Below are 23,934 nucleotides of genomic sequence, written 5' to 3'. Positions count from 1 at the left end.
GTACTCTTGTTGTATTTGGCGCATGTGACAAATTGATTTGATGATGAAATCCTGGTTGAGAATAAAACGACTGAACAAATGAACGAAACAGCACTGCAAGTAAGTGAAAGAAATAAGTTTTGATGATGTTTTACTGGTAATGGGGACATCTGCGAATGCCAACAACAACTTTTTGGTGTGTGTGTGTGTGTGTGTGTGTGTGTGTGTGTGTGTGTGTTTAAAACCTTTATTTAGCTAGGCAAGTCAGTTAAGAACAAATTATTATTTACAATGACGTCCTACCCCGACCAAACCCGGACCACGCTGGGCCAATTGTATGCCCTATGAGACTCCCAATCACGGCCAGATGTGATACAGCCTGGATTTGAACCAGGGACTGTAGTGATGCCTCTTGCACTGAGATGCAGGGCCTTAGACCTCTGCGTCCATGTGTAACTATTTAACTTCACTAGAATGCTTAAAAGTCAGCTCAAATTGTAAATATCGGTTTTCGGAATAGTTGTTTTTGGCAAGGAAAATATCGGGTATCGGCCAAAAATGTAGTATCGGTGGGTCACTAGAAAAGACATAAGGTCAATTTAAACAGCATCAAAATATCATAAGGTTGGCGTTCCAGGCGTTGCACACGTCAACCAATGTTTTGATCTGGCAGGCGACTGCAATGTAGTCAGCCTGGAACGTGGCCCATGTCTCTTCCCTTTGCATTGATCATGCCTACTGCAGGTGAAAGCTCTCAGTTTAGAGTGCACTTGAGACAGGAACCGTTTCATTGCCTGTTTTGTCAGCTAAGGATCAGCGACATGGAGGAACCTTGAAATATTAAACCTCTTTGTGCCTTTTGCTTGCGGTGAAGAGGGCTTTTTCAGTAATGTCGTGAAGTAGTAAAGCACGAGGGTGGCAGCATGTTGTGGGGGTGGCAGCATCATGTTGTGGGGGTGGCAGCATCATGTTGTGGGGGTGGCAGCATCATGTTGTGGGGGTGCTTTGCTGCAGGAGGGACTGGTGCACTTCACAAAATACATGGCATCATGAGGGGGGGAAATTATGTGGATATATTGAAGCAACATCTCAAGACATCAGTCAGGAAGTTAAAGCTTGGATGCAAATGGTTCTTCCAAATGGACAATGACCCCAAGCCTACTTCCAAAGTTGTGGCAAAATGGCTTAAGGACAACAAAGTCAAGGTATTGGAGTGGCCATCAGAAAGCCCTGACCTCAATCCTATAGAAAATGTGTGGGCAGATCTGAAAAAACTTGTGCGAGCAAGGAGGCCTACAAACCTGACTCAGTTACACCAGCTCTGTCAGGAGAAACGGGCCAAAATTTACCCAACTTATTGTGGGAAGCTCGTGGAAGGCTAGGCGAAACATTTGACCCAAGTTAAACAATTTAAAGGCAATGCTACAAAATACTAATTGAGTGCTTGTAAACTTCTGACCCACTGGGAATGTCATGAAAGAAATAAAAGCTGAAATAAATCATTCTCTCTACTATTATTCTGACATTTCACATTCTTAAAATAAAGTGGTGATCACCACCTTCCGGAGACACCTGAAACCCTCCTCTTTAAGGAATACCTAGGATAGGATAAAGTAATCCTTCTCACCCCCCCTTAAAAGACCTAGATGCACTATTGTAAAGTGGCTGTTCCACTGGATGTCATAAGGTGAAAGCACCAATTTGTAAGTCGCTCTGGATAAGAGCGTCTGCTAAATGACTTAAATGTAAATGTAATCCTAACTGACCTAAAACAGGGAATTTTTACTTGGATTAAATGTCAGGAATTGTGAAAAATTGAGTTTAAATGTATTTGGTTAAGGTGTATGTAAACTTCCGACTTCAACTATATGTGGTGTCACCCTAGGTTCACGTACTACTCATAAAACAAATGTAGAACTTTTATTATTCAAAAAGATAAAATACCATCAAACCGTCATTAAAAAAAATCCCTTTCATCTGAACATCGGAGTGTCAGCAACAATCATGCATGTCAGTTCAGTGCACACAGCTTAACACACAAAATCAAATAGTTGATCATATATTTTGTAGATTAGACATGCTTCTGTCTACTAGGCTATGTAATCTCCAAACCATAGCCTATAAAGATGTGATATAACAGCACTGTAGAGATAATAGCTTGTAACAAGCATTTTGGTCTGATTACCCTACCACAATATAGCAAAGGGGCAGAGAAGTGATGCATTTTTTTCTATACTACACTACATTACACTACATGACCAAAGGTAAGTGGACACCTGCTCGTCAAGGATCTCATTCCAAAATCATGGACATTAATATGGAGTTGGTCCTCACTTTGCTGCTATAACAGCCTCCACTCTTCCTGGGAAGGCTTTCCACTAGGTGTTAGAATATTGCTGCAGGGACTTGCTTCCATTCAGCCACAAGAGCATTAGTGAGGTCGGGCACTGATGTAGGGTGATTAGGTCTGGCTCGCAGTCAGCGCTCCAATTCATCCCAAAGGTGTTTGTGGTTGAGGTCAGGGCTCTGTGCAGGCCAGTCAAGTTCTTCCACACCGATCTCGACAAACCATTTCTGTATGGACCTCGCTTTGTGGGCTCCCAAGAGGCGCAGTGGTCTAAGGCACTGCATCTCAGTGCAAGAGGCATCACTACAGCACCTGGTTTGAATCCAGGCTGCATCACATCCGGCCATGATTGAGAGTCCCATAGGGTGGCGCACAACTGGTCCTGCTTCGTCTGGGTTTAGCCGGGGTAGGACGTCGTAAATAAGAATTAGTTCTTAACTGACTTGCCTAGTTAAATAAAAAATCTGAAAAAAATAAAATTGTGCAGAGGGGCATTGTCATGCTGAAACAGGAAAGGTCCTTCCCCAAACTCTTGCCACAAAGTTGGAAGCACAGAATCGTCTAGAATTTCCCTTCTCTGGAACTACATTTGTTCAGGATGGTGTTCTTCTGCTTGCAAGCCTCCCCCTTTTCCTCCAAACATAACGATGGTCATTATGGCCAAGCAGTTCTATTTTTTGTTTCATCAGACCAGAGGACATTTCTCCAAAGAATACGATCTTTGTCCCCATGTGCAATTGCAAACCGTAGTCTGGCTTTTTTATGGCGGTTTTGGAGAAGTGGCTTCTTCCTTGCTGAGCGGCCTTTCAGGTTATGTCGATGTAGGGCTTGTTTTACTGTGGATATAAATACTTTTGTATCCGTTTCCTCCAGTATCTTCACAAGGTCCTTTGCTGTTGTTCTGGGATTGATTTGCACTTTTCGCACCAAAGTACGTTCATCTCTAGGAGACCGAATGCGTCTCCTTCCTGAGCAGTATGACGGCTGTGTGGTCACATGGTGTTTATACTCGCATACTACTGTTTGTACAGATGAACGTGGTACCTTTAGGCATTTGGAAATTGCTCCCAAGGATGAACCAGACTTCTGGAGGTCTACACATTTTTTTCTGAGGTCTTCTTGATTTCTTTTGATTTTCCCGTTATGTCAAGTAAAGAGGAAGTGAGTTTGAAAGCAGGCCTTGAAATACATCCACAGGTACACCTCCAATAGGCCAATTGACATCATTTGAGTCAGTCAGAAGCTTCTTAAGCCATGACATTTTCTGGAATCTTCCAAGCTGTTTAAAGGCACAGTCAACTTAGTGTATGTAAACTTCTGACCCACTGGAATTGTGATACAGTGAATTATAAGTGAAATAATCTTTCTGTAAAAAGTTGTTGTAAAAATGACTTGAGTCATGCACAAAGTAGATGTCCTAACTGACTTGCCAAACTATAGTTTTTTAACAATACATTTGTGGAGTGGTTGAAAAATAAGTTTTAATGACTCCAACCTAAGTGTATGTAAACTTCCATCTTCAACTGTACATACTACATACATACATACATACATACATACATACATACATTCTAAGTGATTTTCAATGGGTCTTTCTCCATTCTTTATACTGTTCAACCCAATTAAAAAAAATACATTTCTGCATTTCCTGTGCTCATTTATGGTAATTCCCACACTGCGATGTAGGGCTGCAAGATATGGGGCAAACAATCTAGGCCTTATTTTTAACCAAATGTTGCACTTGCGATTTGACACTTAGGCGAACTGTTGGAATCATAAAAATATAATAATTATTATAATTATATAATTAATTTAATAGTGGGCACTTTGAATACAGTCTTTGACATGACAACGAATGAAAATGCCAGGGAGGAGTTATTGTGACAGGGTAGGAACCAAAGAGAAAGATCACATCGCGTCATTGGATGGCTGGGTGCCAGCAGCTTTTTGCATGCGCCAACAGAGTGGAGCAGACATTTTCTCTCTCTCTCCTATTGAAGAAGCTATCGTCCGGTTGAAATATTATCAATTATATATTGTACAAACAACCTGGGGATTGATTATAAAAAAACGTTTGACATGTTTCTAACTTTACGGATACTATTTGGAATTTTCGACTGTCCGGTCTTGACCGCACGAGCCTGTGGATTTCTGAACATAACGCGCCAACCAAATGGAGGTATTTTGGATATAAAAATTATCTTTATGGAACAAAAGGAACATTTATTGTGTAACTGGGAGTCTCGTGAGTGCAAACATCCGAAGATCATCAAAGGTAAGCGATTCATTTTATTGCTTTTCTTACTTTAGTGACCAATCTACTTGGCTGCTAGCTATTTGTAATGTTTTGTCTGCTGAGAGAGATATCCTTATATAAACGCTTGGTATGCTTTTGCCGAAAAACTTTTTTGAAATCTGACACGCCAGGTGGATTAACAACAAGCTAAACTGTGTTTTGCTATATTGCACTTGTAATTTCATGAAAATTAAATATTTTTAGTAATTTAATTTTAATTTGACGCTCTGCAATTCAGCGGATGTTGACGAAAATGATCCTGCTAACGGGATGGGTGCATCAAGAAGTTAAAATAATTTTTACCCATATGTTTTTGGGCTTATTTCTGGAGGTGATCATTATATTTTATGTATTAGCATAATTTTATTTTCATACATTTTGAGTAGAATGTCTGTTTAAAAAGTCACCAGAACTGAGCTTCAGTCCTTCTTATGGGACCCCGGACTCACTGTTACTTCAGGAATTCAACCATTGTTCTCATTAAATGTGAGTAATGTGCTTAAGTGTGTGTCTGTAACTGTGACATGCTCAATTTTGCTACACCATTGTAGTGTATATTTTAAGCAGGCATTATGAGAACCCAGGGGTCCTGACTGAAGTGTCACCAGCTTTCTGTTCTTTCCACAGCTCTGGGATGTGCGTGTGTAAGACAGGCGTATACGGTGACAAGTGTGACGATTGCCACCCAGGTTTCTTCCGGTTCAGCAGCACGGGTTGCCAGCCATGCCAGTGCAATAATCACTCCAGCTACTGCCACCCACAATCAGGTGAGTCACCCTCGCTGTGCCCAAGGTTGAAACAAATGTCTGCCATGGCCTCTACTCTATGCCAGGGCTGTGCAGACTGCAGAGAAGCCACATATTTTCACAGATGCAGAAATGCTTTAAGCAAACTAACTATTATTAATCAAATTAACTCTAAGGAAGCATTTTCCATGAAATCATATTCGTAACATGTCCCCAACAGAGCTGTTTATGCAGTTAACACGAAACAGCATTAGTTGTTATGTAACGGTAAAAAAACCTGCCATATTGACTTCTCCTCCGGAGAGATTCACTCCCATGCTGCCTGCTGACAGACTGTTTGGGGAGTTGCAGTGATTTGATTTGTATTCACACTGTGTGATCTTGCCTTGGCCTTAAAAGAAAAAATCCGTCGGCTGTTAAAATGAGTTTGTCGACCACAGGCAACGTAGCTCCCATTCCGCTAATGAGGAAATGCCAGAGTCATCACTCCGCTGCAATCACTGTGATAAGCATTTTCGCCTCTTCCCTTTCGCTTTTCCATGGTTCACAGCTGGGCAGAATGGCAGGCCTAAATACGTGCAGCATGATAAGCAAATTACGCACCTTTCCTCCTACACACATTAATGAGTACAGATCTGTATATAATGACGAGATGCCGATGCCCTAACAATGGGAGTGGTTGTCCCAAAGGCGGAAAGGCAGGTGACAATTGTAGGGCCAAAATAAGCCCATAGAAACGCATTGGGCATATTTTTGGACAGATTTTTAGCGAGAGTGAAATCTCTCGATTTGCATTTTCCTCTCTGTTTACACACACACTTCTTCTCTGTTTACACACACATGCCGAGCCCCTACCCCCGCCACTCACAGCAACAAAGATGAGAGATCACTTCTTCCCCTCTGACAAATGGTTTCAGTTCACTATTTGCATTTGAGGTTTGGTCGAACAGAATCATCATATGGAGACCCAAACACATTGTCATTATTTTACTGTATTAGAGGAGAAGTTAACCTTTCTAACGAATGTTTACGTCTCAACTCGTCAGATTACATGCCGAGCAGACACTACTAAAACGGGAGTATCAAACAACTTTGATTTTGGAAAATGAATGCTCACTTTGTCGCGCACGGCTTTGCGGTACCACGCACCCATTATACTAGCTGTCTAGTCTGTGTTTTAGAAACACAATTATATAAGGAATTGGCAACTCGTTCTCATTCTGAGAAATAAGGTAGGCCACTTGATTTCAACATCTGAATAAAGAGGACAGGCTAGCATCCTTTTAAACACTTTGAGACGGACAGAAGGGTGTGTTCATATCTATTCAACTGTTCTGCCTTGTTAGCTAGCAAATGGATCAAAGTTGGCTAAACTAGAAATATAAATATTAGGTGGCTACTCGCTATCACGTGGGCTTGTGCCTGAGAGATTGTTTGAGACCTGTGTTCATTTCCTATAATGCCTTCCACAAGAAGTTAGTAATTGGGCTGTTAGAGAATGTGCATTATGCTTGGTTCAAAAAAGCAGTTTAAACTATTTTGATAAAATATACTGAACATAAATATAAACATGTAAAGTGTTGTTCCCATGAGCTGAAATATCCCAGACATTTTCCATACGCTCAAGAAGCATATTTCAAATTTTGTGCACAAATTTGTTTACATCCATGTTAGTGAGCATTTCTCCTTTGCCAAGATAATCCATCTACCTGACAGGTGTGGAATATCAAGAAGCTGATTAAACAGCATGATTTAATTAAGCAATAATGTCCGAGGCGGTGTGTTATGTGGCCAATATACCATGGCTAAGGGCTGTTCTTAGGCACAACGCAACGCATGGTCACCAATGTAATTAGAGCAGTAAAAATAAATGTTTTGTCATACCCATATGGTATACGGTCTGATATACCATGGCTGTCAGCCAATCAGTATTCAGGGCTCGAACCACCCAGTTTATAATCAGGGACAATAAAAGGCCACTCTAAAATGTGCAGTTTGTCACACAACCCAATGCCACAGATGTCTCAAGTTTTGAGGGAGCGTGCAATTGGCATGCTGACTGCAGGATGTTCACCAGAGCTGTTGCCAGAAAATGGAATGTTCAATAGAACGTTGTTTTAGAGGATTTGGCATTATGTCCAACAGGCCTCACAACCGTAGACCACGTGTAACCAGGCAGTGGGTGGGCCTGGCTTCCAAGTGGGTATGTCTATGCCCTCCCAGGCCCACCCATGGCTACGCCCCTGCCCAGTCATGTGAAGTCCATAGATTAGGGCCTTATTCATCTATTTCAATTGACTGATATCCTTATATGAACTGTAATTCAGTAATTCAATGTTGCATGTTGTTTTTATATTTTTGTTCAGTATAATTCAATTATTAGTGGGTCGTATAGTTGTGGAAGGCTTATATTAAGCCTAGGTAGAATTTCACAAGCCCTGAATTCATTAGATTATTGACGACTGTTTTAAATGCAGTGTATTTGACTTTTAGTTGTACAACAAAGCTAATATATAGAAAACTTTTTTTTTATCAAGATATACATTGCCTTCGGGAAGTATTTAGAACCCTTGCCTTTTTCTACATTTCGTTACGTTACAGCCTTATTCTGAAATGGATTGAATAAAAAACATTCCACAGCAAGCTACACACAATGCCCCATAATGACAAAGCAAAAACAGGTTTTTGGAAATGTTTGCACATTTATTAAAAATAAAAACATTCCTTATTTACATAAGTAGTCAGACCCTTTGCTATGAGACTCGAAATTGAGCTCAGGTGCATCCTGTTTCCATTAATAATCCTTGAGATGTTTCTACAACATGATTGGAGTCCACCTGTCGTAAATTCAATTGATTGGACACAGGTCAAAAACCAAGCCATGAGGTCAAAGGAATTGTCCGTAGCGCTCCGAGACAGGATTGTGTCGCGGCACAGATCTAGGGAAGGGTACCAAAACATTTCTGCAGCATTGAAGGTTCCCAAGAACACAGTGGCCTCTATTCTTAAATGGAAGAAGTTTGGAACCACCAAGACTCTTCCTAGAGCTGGTTGCCTGGCAAAACGGAGCAATCAGGGGAGAAGGGACTTGGTCAGGGAGGTGACCAAGTTCCCGATGGTCATTCTGACAGAGCTCTAGAGTTTCTCTGTGGAGATGGGAGAACCTTCCAGAAGGACAACCATCCCTGCAGCACTCCACCATCAGCCTTTATGGTAGAGTGGCCAGACATGAGCCACTCCTCAGTAAAAGGCACATGAGAGCCTGCTTGGAGTTTGCCAAAAAGTCACCTAAAGACTCTCAGACCATGAGAAACAAGATTCTCTGGTCTGATGAAACCAAGATTGAATGCCAAGCGTCACGTCTGGAGGAAACTTGGCACCATCCCTTTGGTGAAGCATGGTGGCAGCATCATGTTGTGGGGATGTTTTTCAGCTGCAGGGACTGGGAGACTACTCAAGATCGAGGCAAAGATTAACGGGGCAATGTACAGAGATCCTTGAAGAAAACCTGCTCCAGAGCGCTCAGGACCTCAGATTAGGCCAAAGGTTCACCTTCCAACAGGACAACGACCCTAAGCACACAGCCAAGACACTGCAGGAGTGGCTTCGGGACAAGTCTCTGAATGTCCTTGAGTGGCCCAGCCAGAGCCTGGACTTGAACCCGATCTAACATCTCTGCAGAGACCTGAAAATAGCTGTGCAGCTACGGTCCCCATCCAACCTGACAGAGCTTAAGGATCTGCAGAGAAGAATGGGAGAAACTCCCAAAATACAGCTTGTAAGCGTCCTACCCAAAAGACTCGAGGCTGTAATCGCTGCCAAAGGTGCTTCAAAAGTACTGAGTAAAGGGTCTGAATTCTTATGTAAATGTGATATTTCAGTTTTTTTATAAATTAGCCAAAGTTTTAAAAAAAAGAGAGAATTTGCATTATGCTTAGTTCAAAAAAGCAGCTTAAACTATTTTGATAAAATATACTGCTTTGTCATTATTGTGTGTAGATTGATGACAGGGGAAAACAATTTAATCAATTTTAGAATAAGGCAGTAACCTAACAAAACGTATAAAAAGTCAAGGGGTCTGAATACTTTCCGAAGGTACTGTATATCATGAATCGCCCATAAGTTTAAAAAACTATGATATTTCGGCCATACTGTATCACTCAGCCCTACGGTATACACAAGCCACTCATAATACCAGTCATGTGAGTGTTGCAGTGTCATTCATAACGCCCTTTATAACACATCACTGGTCTACGACTATTATGGACCTGTTTTGACTTTCTGTGTATATTGGGCATTGGCCACACACTGTGTTGTCACATAGAGAAATGCATCAATTTAGAGACAGTAGCCAAGTTAATGCCATGGTAACGATACTGTTTTGTGAGTGTTGATCTGGACAATGATAACTGCATCTATACAGAAGAGGAAGTAGGACCGATACCCTCCCAGCTCATGTAGACTACCATGAAGTAGCATACATTTCAAGCTTATGCAATGCTTTTCAATGCTTGAATGCTAGTCTTGAGTCATACAATCAATATTCTTCACGAGGGTTGAAAAATCCAGAAATCCTAGATGGAGGATTCCTGGAATGAGGAGGGAGTAAGAAGGGAGGGACTCCTCCTCTCACCAGAATTTCGACTGCTTGCCGCCCCAGCCTTAGAATAAGGTGTGTACTGTACGGTCCAGTTACTCATCTTTCTCACTCTCAGATCACCTATGACCTCTAGCCTGGTCCCAGATCTGATGCCATGGGAGTTGGCTATATAGTACAAACACACCAGGCCTTCTGAGCACAGGTCAGAATAGCAGAACTCTCCGGAGAGCTGGTTGCCTCAGAGGGCCTAGGGCAGCCACCATCTTTGAATACAGGACGTGAACAGGAGACCTAATGATCCATGGCCATCTTTGTTCTGGGTCCCAGGGGATGCCAGGGGGCCTTGTGTAGGAAAATCCCCAGCGGAGGTGTCTTACAAGGGGGTTTGTCTTGGTAGACACAGCCCCTTTGATCCCTGCCTTCAAAGACGGATTGGAATAAAAGACACCCTTGCCTAGTGCCTCCTAAGCTCATACCATTATGTCTCTTTGTGTGTCAGACTGTCGGGGAAATGTGCTCTTCATCTGGTGTGCTGCTACTACTACGGAGAAGCAGTTCGAGGCCAATGTATAAGAAAAATTGGATGTCAAGACTGAAAGCTCAAAGCAATCAAACCTCCATTGCGGTATTTACACAGGCATTTTCTTGCCATGATCAAACAAAATCTCAGACTGGTTTGCCATTGTAAAAACCTACTGATTTTAAGATCACTTTATTGGTCAATTGCACTTAAGGTCAAACTGTAATTTGACTTCCGCTTGTAATTCAACCCTTCCGAAAGGCACACATACAAACACATACAGGTTTTTTGAGAGTTGCTGGAGGCTGTTGTGGGGGGTTAAGTGCCTTGCTCAATGACACAATGGCAGGCAATGGCATCTAGGATTTGATACCAGAAACCCTCTGGTTGCCAGCTCACCTCTGGTTGCCAGAGGGATTTGAACTGGCAAACCTCCAGTTGCTGGCTCAACTCATTGATCACTAGGCTACCTGCCACCCGACTGATGCTACCAGTTAGAGCCTACCATGGAGGACAATATCAGAATGACAGGTGGGCAGATGTGAACAAGACACTGCGATAATTATAGTAATATAATGTTATTCTTAACAATTTATGGACTAAAAATATTAAAACACCACCTGTGTGTACAAGACATATACATTCCATCTTGAGGGAAGCAACGCAATATCTGATAAGTGCTATTTAGTATGGTCTAAACCTTATATTTTTGAGACCAGTGGGAGTCGTCAAAGAGAAATGAGTGAAACTACAGCCTCAATGTGAGGTAGGGGACCAGGGGAGGAGGTTGCACAGCGGTATAATGTACTCCCACTACTGTACTTTAAATATACCACAACTATAACCTGTGGTCCCCATCACCACATGCAATGACATCGGCATAGTTAGTCCTACTATGTAAGCCAAAATACCAGATGTGGGTTCAACTACTAAACTCTGCAAAAAAAGAAACATCCTCTCACTGTCAACTGCGTTTATTTTCAGGAAACTTAATATGTGTAAATATTTGTATGAACATAACAATATTCAACAACTGAGACATAACTGAACAAATTCCATAGACATGTCACTAACAGAAATGGAATAATGTGTCCCTGAACAAAGGGGGGGTCAAAATCAAAAGTAACAGTCGGTATCTGGTGTGGCCACCAGCTGCATTAAGTACTGCAGTGCACCTCCTCCTCATGGACTGAACCAGATTTTCCAGTTCTTGCTGTGAGGTGTTACACCACTCTTCCACCAAGGCACCTGCAAGTTCCCGGACATTTCTGGGGGGAATGGCCCTAGCCCTCACCCTCCGATCCAACAGGTCCCAGACGTGCTCAATGGAATTGAGATCCGGGCTCTTCGCTGGCCATGGCAGAACACTGACATTCCTGTCTTGCAGGAAATAATGCACAGAGCGAGCAGTATGGCTGGTGGCATTGTCATGCTGGAGGGTCATGTCAGGATGAGCCTGCAGGAAGGGTACCACATGAGGGAGGAGGATGGCTTCCCTGTAACGCACAGCGTTGAGATTGCCTGCAATGACAACAAGCTCAGTCCGATGATGCTGTGACACATTGCCCCAGACCATGACGGACCCTCCACCTCCAAATCTATCCCGCTCCAGAGTACATGACTCGGTGTAACACTCATTCCTTCGACGATAGACGTGAATCCGACCATCACCCCTGGTGAGACAAAAATGTGACTCGTCAGTGAAGAGCACTTTTTGCCAGTCCTGCCTGGTCCAACGGTGGTGGGTTCGCCTATTGCGGACAGTCTGAGCACTGATGGAAGGATTGTGCTTTCCATGTATAACTCGGGCAGTTGTTGTTGCCATCCTGTACTTGTCCCGCAGGTGTGATGTTCGGATGTACCGATCCTGTGCAGGTGTTGTTACACGTGGTCTGCCACTGCGAGGACAATCAGCTGTCCGTCCTGTCCCCCTGTAGCGCTGTACGGACTTTGCAATTTATTACCCTGGCCACATCTGCAGTCCGCATGCCTCCTTACAGCATGCCTAAGGCACGTTCACGCAGATGAACAGGGACCCTGGGCATCTTTCTTTTGGTGTTTTTTAGAGTCAGTAGAAAGGCCTCTTTTAGTGTCCTAAGTTTTCATAACTGTGACCTTAATTGCCTATAGTCTGTAAGCTGTTAGTGTCTGAAAGACCATTCCACAGGTGCTTGTTCATTAATTGTTTATGGTTCATTGAACAAGCATGGGAAACAGATTTTAAACCCTTTACAATGAAGATCTGTGAAGTTATTTTAATTTTTACGAATTATCTTTGAAAGACAGGGTCCTAAAAAATGGACGTTTCTTTTTTTGCTGAGTTTATTTGAAAAAATGTCAAATACACTACATGACCAAAAGGATGTGGACCACGTGCTCGTCGGACATCTCATTCCAAATTCCTGGGCATTAATGTGGAGTTGGTCCCCCTTTTGCTGCTATAACAGCCTCCACTCTTCTGGGAAGGCTTTCCGCTAGATGTTGGATATTGCTGCCAGGCTTGCTTCCATTCAGCCAGAAGAGCATTAGTAAGGTTGTGCACTGATTTTGAGTGATTAAGCCCGGCTTGCAGTCCGTGTTCCAATTCATCCCAAAGGTTTCAATGATGTTGAGGTCAAGGCTCTGTGCAGGCCAGTCAAGTTCTTCCACACCGATCTCGACAAACCATTTTTGTATGGACCTCACTTTGTGCATGGGGGCATTGTCATGCTGAAACCGGAAAGGACCTTTCCCAAACTGTTTCCACAAAGTTGGAAGCACAGAATCTTCTCAAAAGTAATTGTATGCTGTAGCGTTAAGATTTCCCTCCACTGGACTTAAGGGTCCTAGCCCGAATCATGAAAAACAGCCCCAGACCATTATATCTCATCCACCAAACTTTACAGTTGGCACTATGCATTTGGCCATGTAGTGTTCTCCTGTCTGACTGCCAGATGAAGTGTGATTCATCACTCCAGGGAACGCATTTCCACTGCTCCAGAGTCCAATGGCGGCGAGCTTTACACCACTCCAGCCGACTCTTGGCGATGCGCATGGTGATCTTAGGCTTGCGTGCGGCTGCTCTTCCATGGAAACCCATTTCATGAAGCTCTTGTGCTGACATTGCTTCCGGAGGCAGTTTGGAACTCTAGTGAATGTTGCAGCCGAGGACCGACCATTTTTATGTTCTATGCGCTTCAGCACTTGGTGGTCCCATTTTGGGAGCTTGTATGGTATACCACTTCACGGCTGAGCCGTTGTTGCTCCAAGACGTTTCCACTTCACAATAACAGCACTTACAGTTGACCAGGGCAGCTCTAGCAGGGCAGAAATATGACAAACTAACTTGTTGGAAAGGTGGCATCCTATGACGGTGCCATGTTGAAAGTCACTGAGCTCTTCGGTAAGGACATTCTACTGTCAATGTTTGTCTATGGAGATTGCATGGCTGTGTGCTCAAATTTTTTATTATACTTTTTTTTTGCAACTGTCAGCAACAGGTTTGACTGAAATAGCCAAATCCGCTAATTTGAAGGCGTGTCCACATACTTTTGTATATGTAGTCTACTTCAGTGGTGCTTGATTGAGCTTGCATGTTGCAATGGAACCAATTAATAAGTCCCCCACATGCAAACCCTGTCCCCTGGCACACCAGGTGAAATCAAATGTTCTGATATATACAGAGCTCAACTGAGTAAACTAACAGCAAAGTCTGACACTAATAACGACTGCTATTGGTTTAGGGGGTCCATAGGGCCCAAAGAGCAAAACCTTTTCCGAGCCAGCTGGTCAGCTTTACGACTTCAACTGATGTGGGTTTTTCTATTGGCATTCATTCACTTTCAAGAGCAACAGAAAATTGTAATCCTACCACCTCACCAGCCACTGCTGTGAGGCTTAGCCCTATGCTGAAAGCAGTGGCTTGATTGAGATGCCTCAATCAGTGGCTGTTGCCAAGCCTCTGTCCAAATCAATATACCGGTCTACAATAAAGTCATCCTGTCCACAATTAGGTCAGTCAGATAAGGCCAACTGTCAGGAAGGAATCAGGTGTTAAATAGATATATATTAGCAGAGGGATTTGTCGTGGTGAAAAAGGTGCTTAAGCACTGAACCGCCGTCGGCGTGGTGAGTAACCTAAACACGCTACTGCTAACAATGCTAATTTAGTACGATACTTGCTCCTCGTAGTTGAGATGCTTTCTTGCTTCTAGCAGATAATGTAATTTTACAGTTTTAAGTTTAATGGGGTCCTTAGAACTAAACAATAGATCAAATTTAGATTTGAGTTGTAGTGGAATGCCTGTGAGGGAAATATCAGGCCTATAGCAGGGCGGGCTTGTTTCAACAGCTCATCACTAAGTGATTGTTAATTTGATTAGGTTCACTTATTAATTCACCGTCTCGGGAAAGTATGTAAAAATCCAGTTTTTCCTAAGAAATTCGATTTCACCTTGAAAATGACTGTTAATTTGTGGGAAAATTCTTGTTACTCAGTACTGCCAATACTTGCCATATTCTGTAGGCTAGTTTATGTTCAGACTGTATGTAACATTATAGAAGTTCTCCTGTTGGGATCCTAATGAAAGCACTAGGGCTGTCTTTTCTTTCAACAAATCGATTGGTCAAAATGAAAACGTATTTTTCCATATATAGACACACGCTAGGTGTTTTTAATAAAATCAACTATATGTAGGCTACTGAACTCTTCTGATGCTTTAATAACCACACTGTTTGATTAAATAATTAAGACCCACAAATTACTTGTGGAAACCAGAGATTAAGATCTTGAAGTTGCTGGTAATAGGCTACACCAGCAGTCAACAACCTTTTCCATTTGGATTGCCAATTTAGCTTAACATTTCTACCCTTCTGCATGCCAGTTATGATTTTCATATGCAACTTTTCACAGAACAGTTTCATTAAATGTATAATAGTCTTTGTATCTCAATCATTTTCTATGGTTAATCTACATTCTATATAAATGAAAATTATACAAATCTAAACGTAACTTTTATTGCCATTGCCAACTATGTAAAAATAGCCTACATAAAGCCAACAAATAAAAACATTGCAGCCTGCAGCTAGAAAATGTCCTGATAAAAATGAATATCCTATCAATCACATTGGCTACCCATGGCCTGTCTGCAATGAACTTGAAACATTGTATCAACTAGGTGGCCAGAGACTGGCATGAGCAAACATTGTATCAACTAGGTGGCCAGAGACTGGCATGAGCAAACATTGTATCAACTAGGTGGCCAGAGACTGGCATGAGCAAACATTGTATCAACTAGGTGGCCAGAGACTGGCATGAGCAAACATTGTATCAACTAGGTGGCCAGAGACTGGCATGAGCAAACATTGTATCAACTAGGTGGCCAGAGACTGGCATGAGCAAACATTGTATCAACTAGGTGGCCAGAGACTGGCATGAGCAAACATTGTATCAACTAGGTGGCCAGAGACTGGCATGAGCAAACATTGTATAAAATATTCTGGGCCCTGAAGAGTTTCCTGCACCAGTGAGCTTTTGGATAGACAACTGTAGGCTATTTATGCAAGGGATAAGAAGTAATCAGGTATTTTATGACGTTTCCACTGGATCAGAGCATTATATTTTGCCCTTTCATGCTGAGTGGTTATAGAAAGGGAGAGAGCTGGAAATATGTTTTAAATACTTTGAGGAACTATTGACATTCTCAATTGATTCTAGACTTTGTTTACTTGCTCTTTGAGGTGAAGAAAACCTTTCTTTGAGAAGCTCCACAGTTTATTAATGGTGGTAAGTTAAGACAATCGCAAATACTATCAGACAACCCCAAATCAGCACATGTATAGGCCTACATTTGCATGCAGGCCAGGTATACTAGTCCTACATCTATGCTTAATCAGGTGTGAGTCCTTACTCAACATTGACAGGAGCATTTCAAACAAAAGACCATGAATAAATTGACGACTTGTAAATGGAATGATATTTTTTAAAAGCTTGAGTAGCGTAGGTTGTGAGTTCTGCAAACATAATGTCCACTCTGACAATGACAACGGTAAACAACTGTAATAATAATAATATATTGAATGCATTAACAAATTATTGTATCCAAACAAACATTGCAGATTAGAAATGATTGGAATTAACGGTAAATGTAGGCTACTACTGGTGATATATGTTATGGGGAATTGATAGACACAGCAAACCATGCACACAATGAAGTTATGAAACAATGAATACACAGGAAATGGCGGGAGAGAGCGCATTCTGGAGGGAGAAGTCCCTTCTGCATCTGAGCCACACTGCCATTATTCTTGGACTGCGTCATCCCCGCAGCCTCCTCAATGGATTAGTCCACTGAGACAGGCGCAAATCAAACAGGTGTCTCTTGTGCTATGATATATTTACAACTGCACCATTTTTAAATGTATTATTATTTTTTTTTAATTTATTTTTTAAAGCCTCTTGACCAAACAATGGACCAGTTTACTAAATGGGGTCAGCCCTAGAAAGCATACACAGTTTGAACACTGTTCCTCCCCCTTAGAGTCACTTCCTGGTCCTCTGAGCTTTGCAGTCACATGAACTCTTTTGCACTTCCAGTTACCCGGCTGAGTTTTTTACAGCCCCTCTGCCTGTCTTTTTCCAACTCAGTCAGAAACTCACTCTCCACTGCCCTGCGCACTAGCGCCACTTCCTCCCTTCTACCGTTGTGACTCTACCTCAGTCGCTCAACACTGTGACAGCACAGTCAACTGTTTACTTAACCCCTTGTCCCTCCTCTTTTTCTCTCAGGCATCTGCTTGAACTGCCAAGGGAACACCAAAGGACCCAGCTGTGAGGAATGCAAGTATAATTTCTACCGGAGGCCCAGCGCTGCCCTTACTGAAGTCTGCGTCCCCTGCCCCTGCTCCAGCGTCACCTCTTCTGGCAGCTGCCACCTTGGTGAGTCTCCGAATCTACTGCGCCACTGACCATCACCTCATTTAATAACTCTGACAACTCTGGCTGGCTGTGTCTCTCCCCTTTGTGGGCAGGAAGCAGGGAGGCCAAAGCGGGAAGTGCCCCTACATTTGTTTTGGTTTACAAGACTGACTAACTGGCTTAATTATGTAATAGTAGCTGCCAAGAAGCAGCCATTATAATTTTCGACAGACATCTTGTACTAACAAACAGCAGAGTTTAGATCCTTTTGACTAGAGAAGGTTTAGGATTCAGTAAAGGACCAATGCTCTATCCCCCTCTTAGTCCATTTTCTGTTTCCTATTGAGATTTGTTAACAAACCACGTCTGTGAGAACAATTTCAACATTTTCAATGTTTCATCATGTTCGCAAGTGTTGTAATAGCCCCGGTTGTAATAGCTTGTTGTCTGTCAGTGCAGTCAGTTGTTCCATGCCAGAGTGGTGTGTTTTTATCTCAGTGGAGATCTCTCTATCACCTTCTCTCTCTCACCCACTCTCCCCTCCCTCTATCACCCCCCCTCTCAATTCAATTCAACAGGCTTTATTATTATTTTTAAAAGTTAATAAACAAAAGTGAAATAAACAATCAGAAATTAACAGTAAACATTACACTCACAAAAGTTTCAAAGGAATAGAGACGTTTCAAATGTCATATTATGGCTATGTACAGTGTTGTAACGATGTGTAAATAGTTAAAGTACAAAAGGGACAATAAATAAACATAAATATGGGTTATATTTACAATGGGGTTTGTTCTTCACTGGTTGCCCTTTTCTTGTGGCAACAGGTCACAAATCTTGCTGCTGTGGTATTTCACCTAATAGATCTGGGAGTTTATCAAAATTGTGGGTCTGTGTAATCTGAGGGTAATAAGTGTTGCTAATATGGTCATACATTTCGCAGGAGGTTAGGAAGTACAGCTAAATTTCCACCTCATTTTGTGGGCAATGTGAACATATCCTGTCTTCTGTTGAGAGCCAGGTCTGCCTTCGACGGCCTTTCTCAATAGCAAGGCTCACAGAGTCTCTAAATATAGTCAAAGCCTTCCTTAATTTTGGGTCAGTCACAGTGTTCAGGTATTCTGCCACTGTGTACTCTGTTTAGGGCCAAATAGCATTCCAGTTGGCTCAGTGTTTTTGGTTAATTCCAATGTGTTGCTGTCCTAGGGCTCTGTGGGGTCTGTTTGTGTTTGTGAACAGAGCCCCAGGACCAGATTGCTTAGGGGACTCTTCTCCAGGTTCATCTCTCTGTAGGTTATGGCTTTGTTATGGAAGGTTTGGGAATCGCTTCCTTTTAAGTGGATGTAAAATTGGAACTACTTTTTTCTGGATTTTGATCCATTAGCGGGTATCGGCCTAATTCTGCTCTGCATGCATGATTTGGTGTTTTACATTGTACATGGAGGATGTTGTTGCAGAATACTGCATGTAGTCTCAATTTGGTGTTTGTTATATTTGTGTTAATTCTTGGTTTGTGAGCGGACCCCAAACCTCACAACCATAAAGGTCAATGGGTTCTATAACTGATTCAAGTATTTATAGCCATATCCTAATTGGGATGTCAAATTTTATTTTCCATTTGTTGACGTAGAAGGCCCTTCTTGCCTTGTCTCTCAGATCGTTCACAGCTTTGTGGAAGTTACCTGTGGTGCTGATGTTTAGGCCGAGGTATGTATAGTTTTTGGTATGCTCTAGGGCAACGGTGTCTAGATGAAATTTGTATTTGTGGTCCTGGAAACTGGACCTTTTTTTGGAACACCATTATTTTTGTCTTACTGAGATCTACTGTCAGGGCCCAGGTCTGGCAGAATCTGTGCAGAAGATCTAAGTGCTGGTGTAGGCCCTCCTTGGTTGCAGACCAAGCACCAGATCATCAGCAAACAGAAGACGTTTGACTTCAGATTCTAGTATTTTATTTTTATTTCTTTTATTTCACCTTTATTTAACCAGGTAGGCTAGTTGAGAACAGGTTCTCATTTGCAACTGCGACCTGGCCAAGATAAAGCATAGCAGAGTGAACAGACAACACAGAGTTACACATGGAGTAAACAATTAACAAGTCAATAACACAGTAGAGAAAAAAAAGGGGAGTCTATATACAATGTGTGCAAAAGGCATGAGGAGGTAGGCGAATAATTACAATATTGCAGATTAACACTGGAGTGATAAATGATCAGATGATCATGTACAGGTAGAGATATTTGTGTGCAAAAGAGCAGAAAGGTAAATAAATAAAAACTGTGGGGATGAGGTAGGTGAAAATGGGTGGGCTATTTACCAATAGATTATGTACAGCTGCAGCGATCGGTTAGGTGCTCAGATAGCTGATGTTTGAAGTTGGTGAGGGAGATAAAAGTCTCCAACTTCAGCGATTTTTGCAAATCGTTCCAGTCACAGGCAGCAGAGTACTGGAACGAAAGGCGGCCGAATGAGGTGTTGGCTTTGGGGATGCTCAATGAGATACACCTGCTGGAGCGCGTGCTACGGATGGGTGTTGCCATCGTGACCAGTGAGCTGAGATAAGGCGGAGCTTTGCCTAGCATGGCCTTGTAGATGACCTGTAGCCAGTGGATCTGGCGACGAATATGTAGCGAGGGCCAGCCGACTAGAGCATACAAGTCGAAGTGGTGGGTAGTATAAGGTGCTTTAGTGACAAAACGGATGGCACTGTGATAAACTGCATCCAGTTTGCTGAGAAGAGTGTTGGAAGCCATTTTGTAGATGACATCGCCGAAGTCGAGGATCGGTAGGATAGTCAGTTTTACTAGGGTAAGCTTGGCAGCGTGAGTGAAGGAGGCTTTGTTGTGGAATAGAAAGCCGACACTTGATTTGATTTTCGATTGGAGATGTTTGATATGGGTCTGGAAGGAGAGTTTGCAGTCTAGCCAGACACCTAGGTACTTATAGGTGTCCACATATTCAAGGTCGGAACCATCCAGTGTGGTGATGCTAGTCGGGCAAGCGGGTGCAGGCAGCGATCGGTTGAAAAGCATGCATTTGGTTTTACTAGCGTTTAAGAGCAGTTGGAGGCCACGGAAGGAGTGTTGTATGGCATTGAAGCTCGATTGGAGGTTAGATAGCACAGTGTCCAATGATGGGCCGAAAGTGTATAGAATGGTGTCGTCTGTGTAGAGGTGGATCAGGGAATCGCCCGCAGCAAGAGCAACATCATTGATATACACAGAGAAAAGAGTCGGCCCGAGAATTGAACCCTGTGGCACCCCCATAGAGACTGCCAGAGGACCGGACAACATGCCCTCCGATTTGACACACTGAACTCTGTCTGCAAAGTAATTGGTGAACCAGGCAAGGCAGTCATCCGAAAAGCCGAGGCTTCTGAGTCTGCTGATAAGAATATGGTGATTGACAGAGTCGAAAGCCTTGGCAAGGTCGATGAAGACGGCTGCACAGTACTGTCTTTTATCGATGGCGGTTATGATGTCGTTTAGTACCTTGAGTGTGGCTGAGGTGCACCCGTGACCGGCTCGGAAACCAGATTGCATAGCGGAGAAGGTACGGTGGGATTCGAGATGGTCGGTGACCTGTTTGTTGACTTGGCTTTCGAAGACCTTAGATAGGCAGGGCAGAATGGATATAGGTCTGTAACAGTTTGGGTCCAGGGTGTCTCCCCCTTTGAAGAGGGGGATGACTGCGGCAGCTTTCCAATCCTTGGGGATCTCAGACGATATGAAAGAGAGGTTGAACAGGCTGGTAATAGGGGTTGCGACAATGGCGGCGGATAGTTTCAGAAATAGAGGGTCCAGATTGTCAAGCCCAGCTGATTTATACGGGTCCAGGTTTTGCAGCTCTTTCAGAACATCTGCTATCTGGATTTGGGTAAAGGAGAACCTGGAGAGGCTTGGGCGAGGAGCTGCGGGGGCCGGAGCTGTTGGCCGAGGTAGGAGTAGCCAGGCGGAAGGCATGGCCAGCCGTTGAGAAATGCTTGTTGAAGTTTTCGATAATCATGGATTTGTCGGTGGTGACCGTGTTCCTAGCCTCAGTGCAGTGGGCAGCTGGGAGGAGGTGCTCTTGTTCTCCATGGACTTCACAGTGTCCCAGACCTTTTTGGAGTTGGAGCTACAGGATGCAAACTTCTGCCTGAAGAAGCTGGCCTTAGCTTTCCTGACTGACTGCGTGTATTGGTTCCTGACTTCCCTGAACAGTTGCATATCGCGGGGACTGTTCGATGCTATTGCAGTCCGCCACAGGATGTTTTTGTGCTGGTCGAGGGGCAGTCAGGTCTGGAGTGAACCAAGGGCTGTATCTGTTCTTAGTTCTGCATTTTTTGAACGGAGCATGCTTATCTAATATGGTGAGGAAGTTACTCTTAAAGAATGACCAGGCATCCTCAACTGACGGGATGAGGTCAATGTCCTTCCAGGATACCCGGGCCAGGTCGATTAGAAAGGCCTGCTCACAGAAGTGTTTTAGGGAGCGTTTGACAGTGATGAGGGGTGGTCGTTTGACTGCGGCACCGTAGCTGATACAGGCAATGAGGCAGTGGTCGCTGAGATCCTGGTTGAAGACAGCGGAGGTGTATTTGGAGGGCCAGTTGGTCAGGATGACGTCTATGAGGGTGCCCTTGCTTACAGAGTTAGGGTTGTACCTGGTGGGTTCCTTGATGATTTGTGTGAGATTGAGGGCATCTAGCTTAGATTGTAGGACTGCCGGGGTGTTAAGCATATCCCAGTTTAGGTCACCTAACAGAACAAACTCAGAAGCTAGATGGGGGGCAATCAATTCACAAATGGTGTCCAGGGCACAGCTGGGAGCTGAGGGGGGTAGCAGGCGGCAACAGTGAGAGACTTATTTCTGGAGAGAGTGATTTTCAGAATTAGTAGTTCGAACTGTTTGGGTATGGACCTGGAAAGTATGACATTACTTTGCAGGCTATCTCTGCAGTAGACTGCGACTCCTCCCCCTTTGGCAGTTCTATCTTGACGGAAGATGTTATAGTTGGGTATGGAAATCTCTGAATTTTTGGTGGCCTTCCTGAGCCAGGATTCAGACACGGCAAGGACATCAGGGTTAGCAGAGTGTGCTAAGGCAGTGAGTAAAACAAACTTAGGGAGGAGGCTTCTAATGTTGACATGCATGAAACCAAGGCTTTTTCGATCACAGAAGTCAACAAATGAGGGTGCCTGGGGACATGCAGGGCCCGGGTTTGCCTCCACATCACCCGCGGAACAGAGAAGGAGTAGTATGAGGGTGCGGCTAAGGGCTATCAAAACTGGTCGCCTAGAGCGTTGGGGACAGAGAATAAGAGGAGCAGGTTTCTGGGCATGGTAGAATATATTCAGGGCATAATGCACAGACAGGGGTATGGTGGGGTGCGGGTACTGCGGAGGTAAGCCCAGGCACTGGGTGATGATGAAAGAGGTTTTATCTCTGGACATGCTGGTTGTAATGGGTGAGGTCACCGCATATGTGGGAGGTGGGACAAAGGAGGTATCAGGGGTGTGAGGAATAGGACTAGGAGCTCCATTGTGAACTAAAACAATGATAACTAACCTGAGCAATAGTATACAAGGCATATTGACATTTGAGAGAGACATACAGCGATGCATACAGTGAACACAGGTGTTGAATTGGGAAAGCTAGCTAAAACAGTGGGTGAGACAACAACTAATCAGCTAGCATAACAACAGCAGGTGAGATGGCATTGACTAGGCAACTCGGCCGACAGATAAAACAAACAAGCAGAATGGAGTACCGTGATTAATGGACAGTCCAGCGTGCATCAGCTATGTAGCCAAGTGATCAGAGTCCAGGGGGCAGCGGTGGATGGGGCAGGGGGGCTGGGCTGGCGAGTGTTATCCAGGTTAAGAAAACTAACAATGACTAAATAGCTTGTAGCTAGCTAGCTGGTTAGCTTCTGGAAGTTCTTGAGTGTGTTCTAAAAATAAAGATAATAGCGATTCCGTATCACATTGGGTGAGGCAAGTTTCCGGAAGGTATAAACAAAAAAAAAATTTAAATCGGGAAAAGAGAGAGTACATATGGGCCACTGCGTTTTTGGGACGCGGCGGGACGGTTAGCTGGCCTGTGCTAACAAGCTAACAGATTAGCAGGCCGGGGTAAACAAGGTAGTAGTTAGCGGACCTGGGCTAAACAAGCTAGCAGTTAGCGTGCCGAACTAGCAAGCAAGGAGATAGCGAGGGCTAGAGAGTTAGCCTTTGGAGGACGTCGCGATGGGGTGAGTCTGTTTATTCCTCTTCATGCAGTGATATCGATAGACCGGTCGTAGTCAAGGTATTGTAGCCCAGGAGTATGCTAGGAGCTCTGGCCGGGCTAGCTTCAAGCTACGTGGGTGGAAACGCTAGCCAGGAGTAATCAACCAGGGTTGCTGTTTCGCTCGATAGCTAGTTGCGAGGATCCAGCTGAAGAATGTTCTGTTTGTGGTGGGAATCCGGGGGTAAAAAAAAATAATTAGGTCCGTTATGCTCTGGTTAGTTGATGACCGCTAGCATAGCTGGTAGTTAGCTGGCTAGCTTCAGTTGAGAGGGTCCGGT

At 43.5% G+C, this 23,934-nt stretch overlaps 1 protein-coding gene across 2 annotated transcripts in view; it reads left to right on the top strand.

The window, feature by feature from the left end:
* LOC115118992 (multiple epidermal growth factor-like domains protein 9) overlaps positions 1–23,934 on the top strand; it is a 98,002-nt gene that overhangs the window by 61,418 nt on the left and 12,650 nt on the right. For both annotated transcript variants that reach the window (XM_029647728.2, XM_029647718.2), the window contains 2 exons: positions 5,250–5,389; positions 17,255–17,404. In XM_029647728.2, the coding sequence (XP_029503588.1) occupies positions 5,250–5,389; positions 17,255–17,404 (290 nt within the window). The remainder of the gene's footprint in view (positions 1–5,249; positions 5,390–17,254; positions 17,405–23,934) is intronic.

The sequence above is a fragment of the Oncorhynchus nerka genome, linkage group LG4 (assembly GCF_034236695.1).
Source record: "Oncorhynchus nerka isolate Pitt River linkage group LG4, Oner_Uvic_2.0, whole genome shotgun sequence".
Classification (NCBI taxonomy): Eukaryota; Metazoa; Chordata; class Actinopteri; order Salmoniformes; family Salmonidae; genus Oncorhynchus; species Oncorhynchus nerka.
This window is presented reverse-complemented; position numbering and strand designations above follow the sequence as displayed.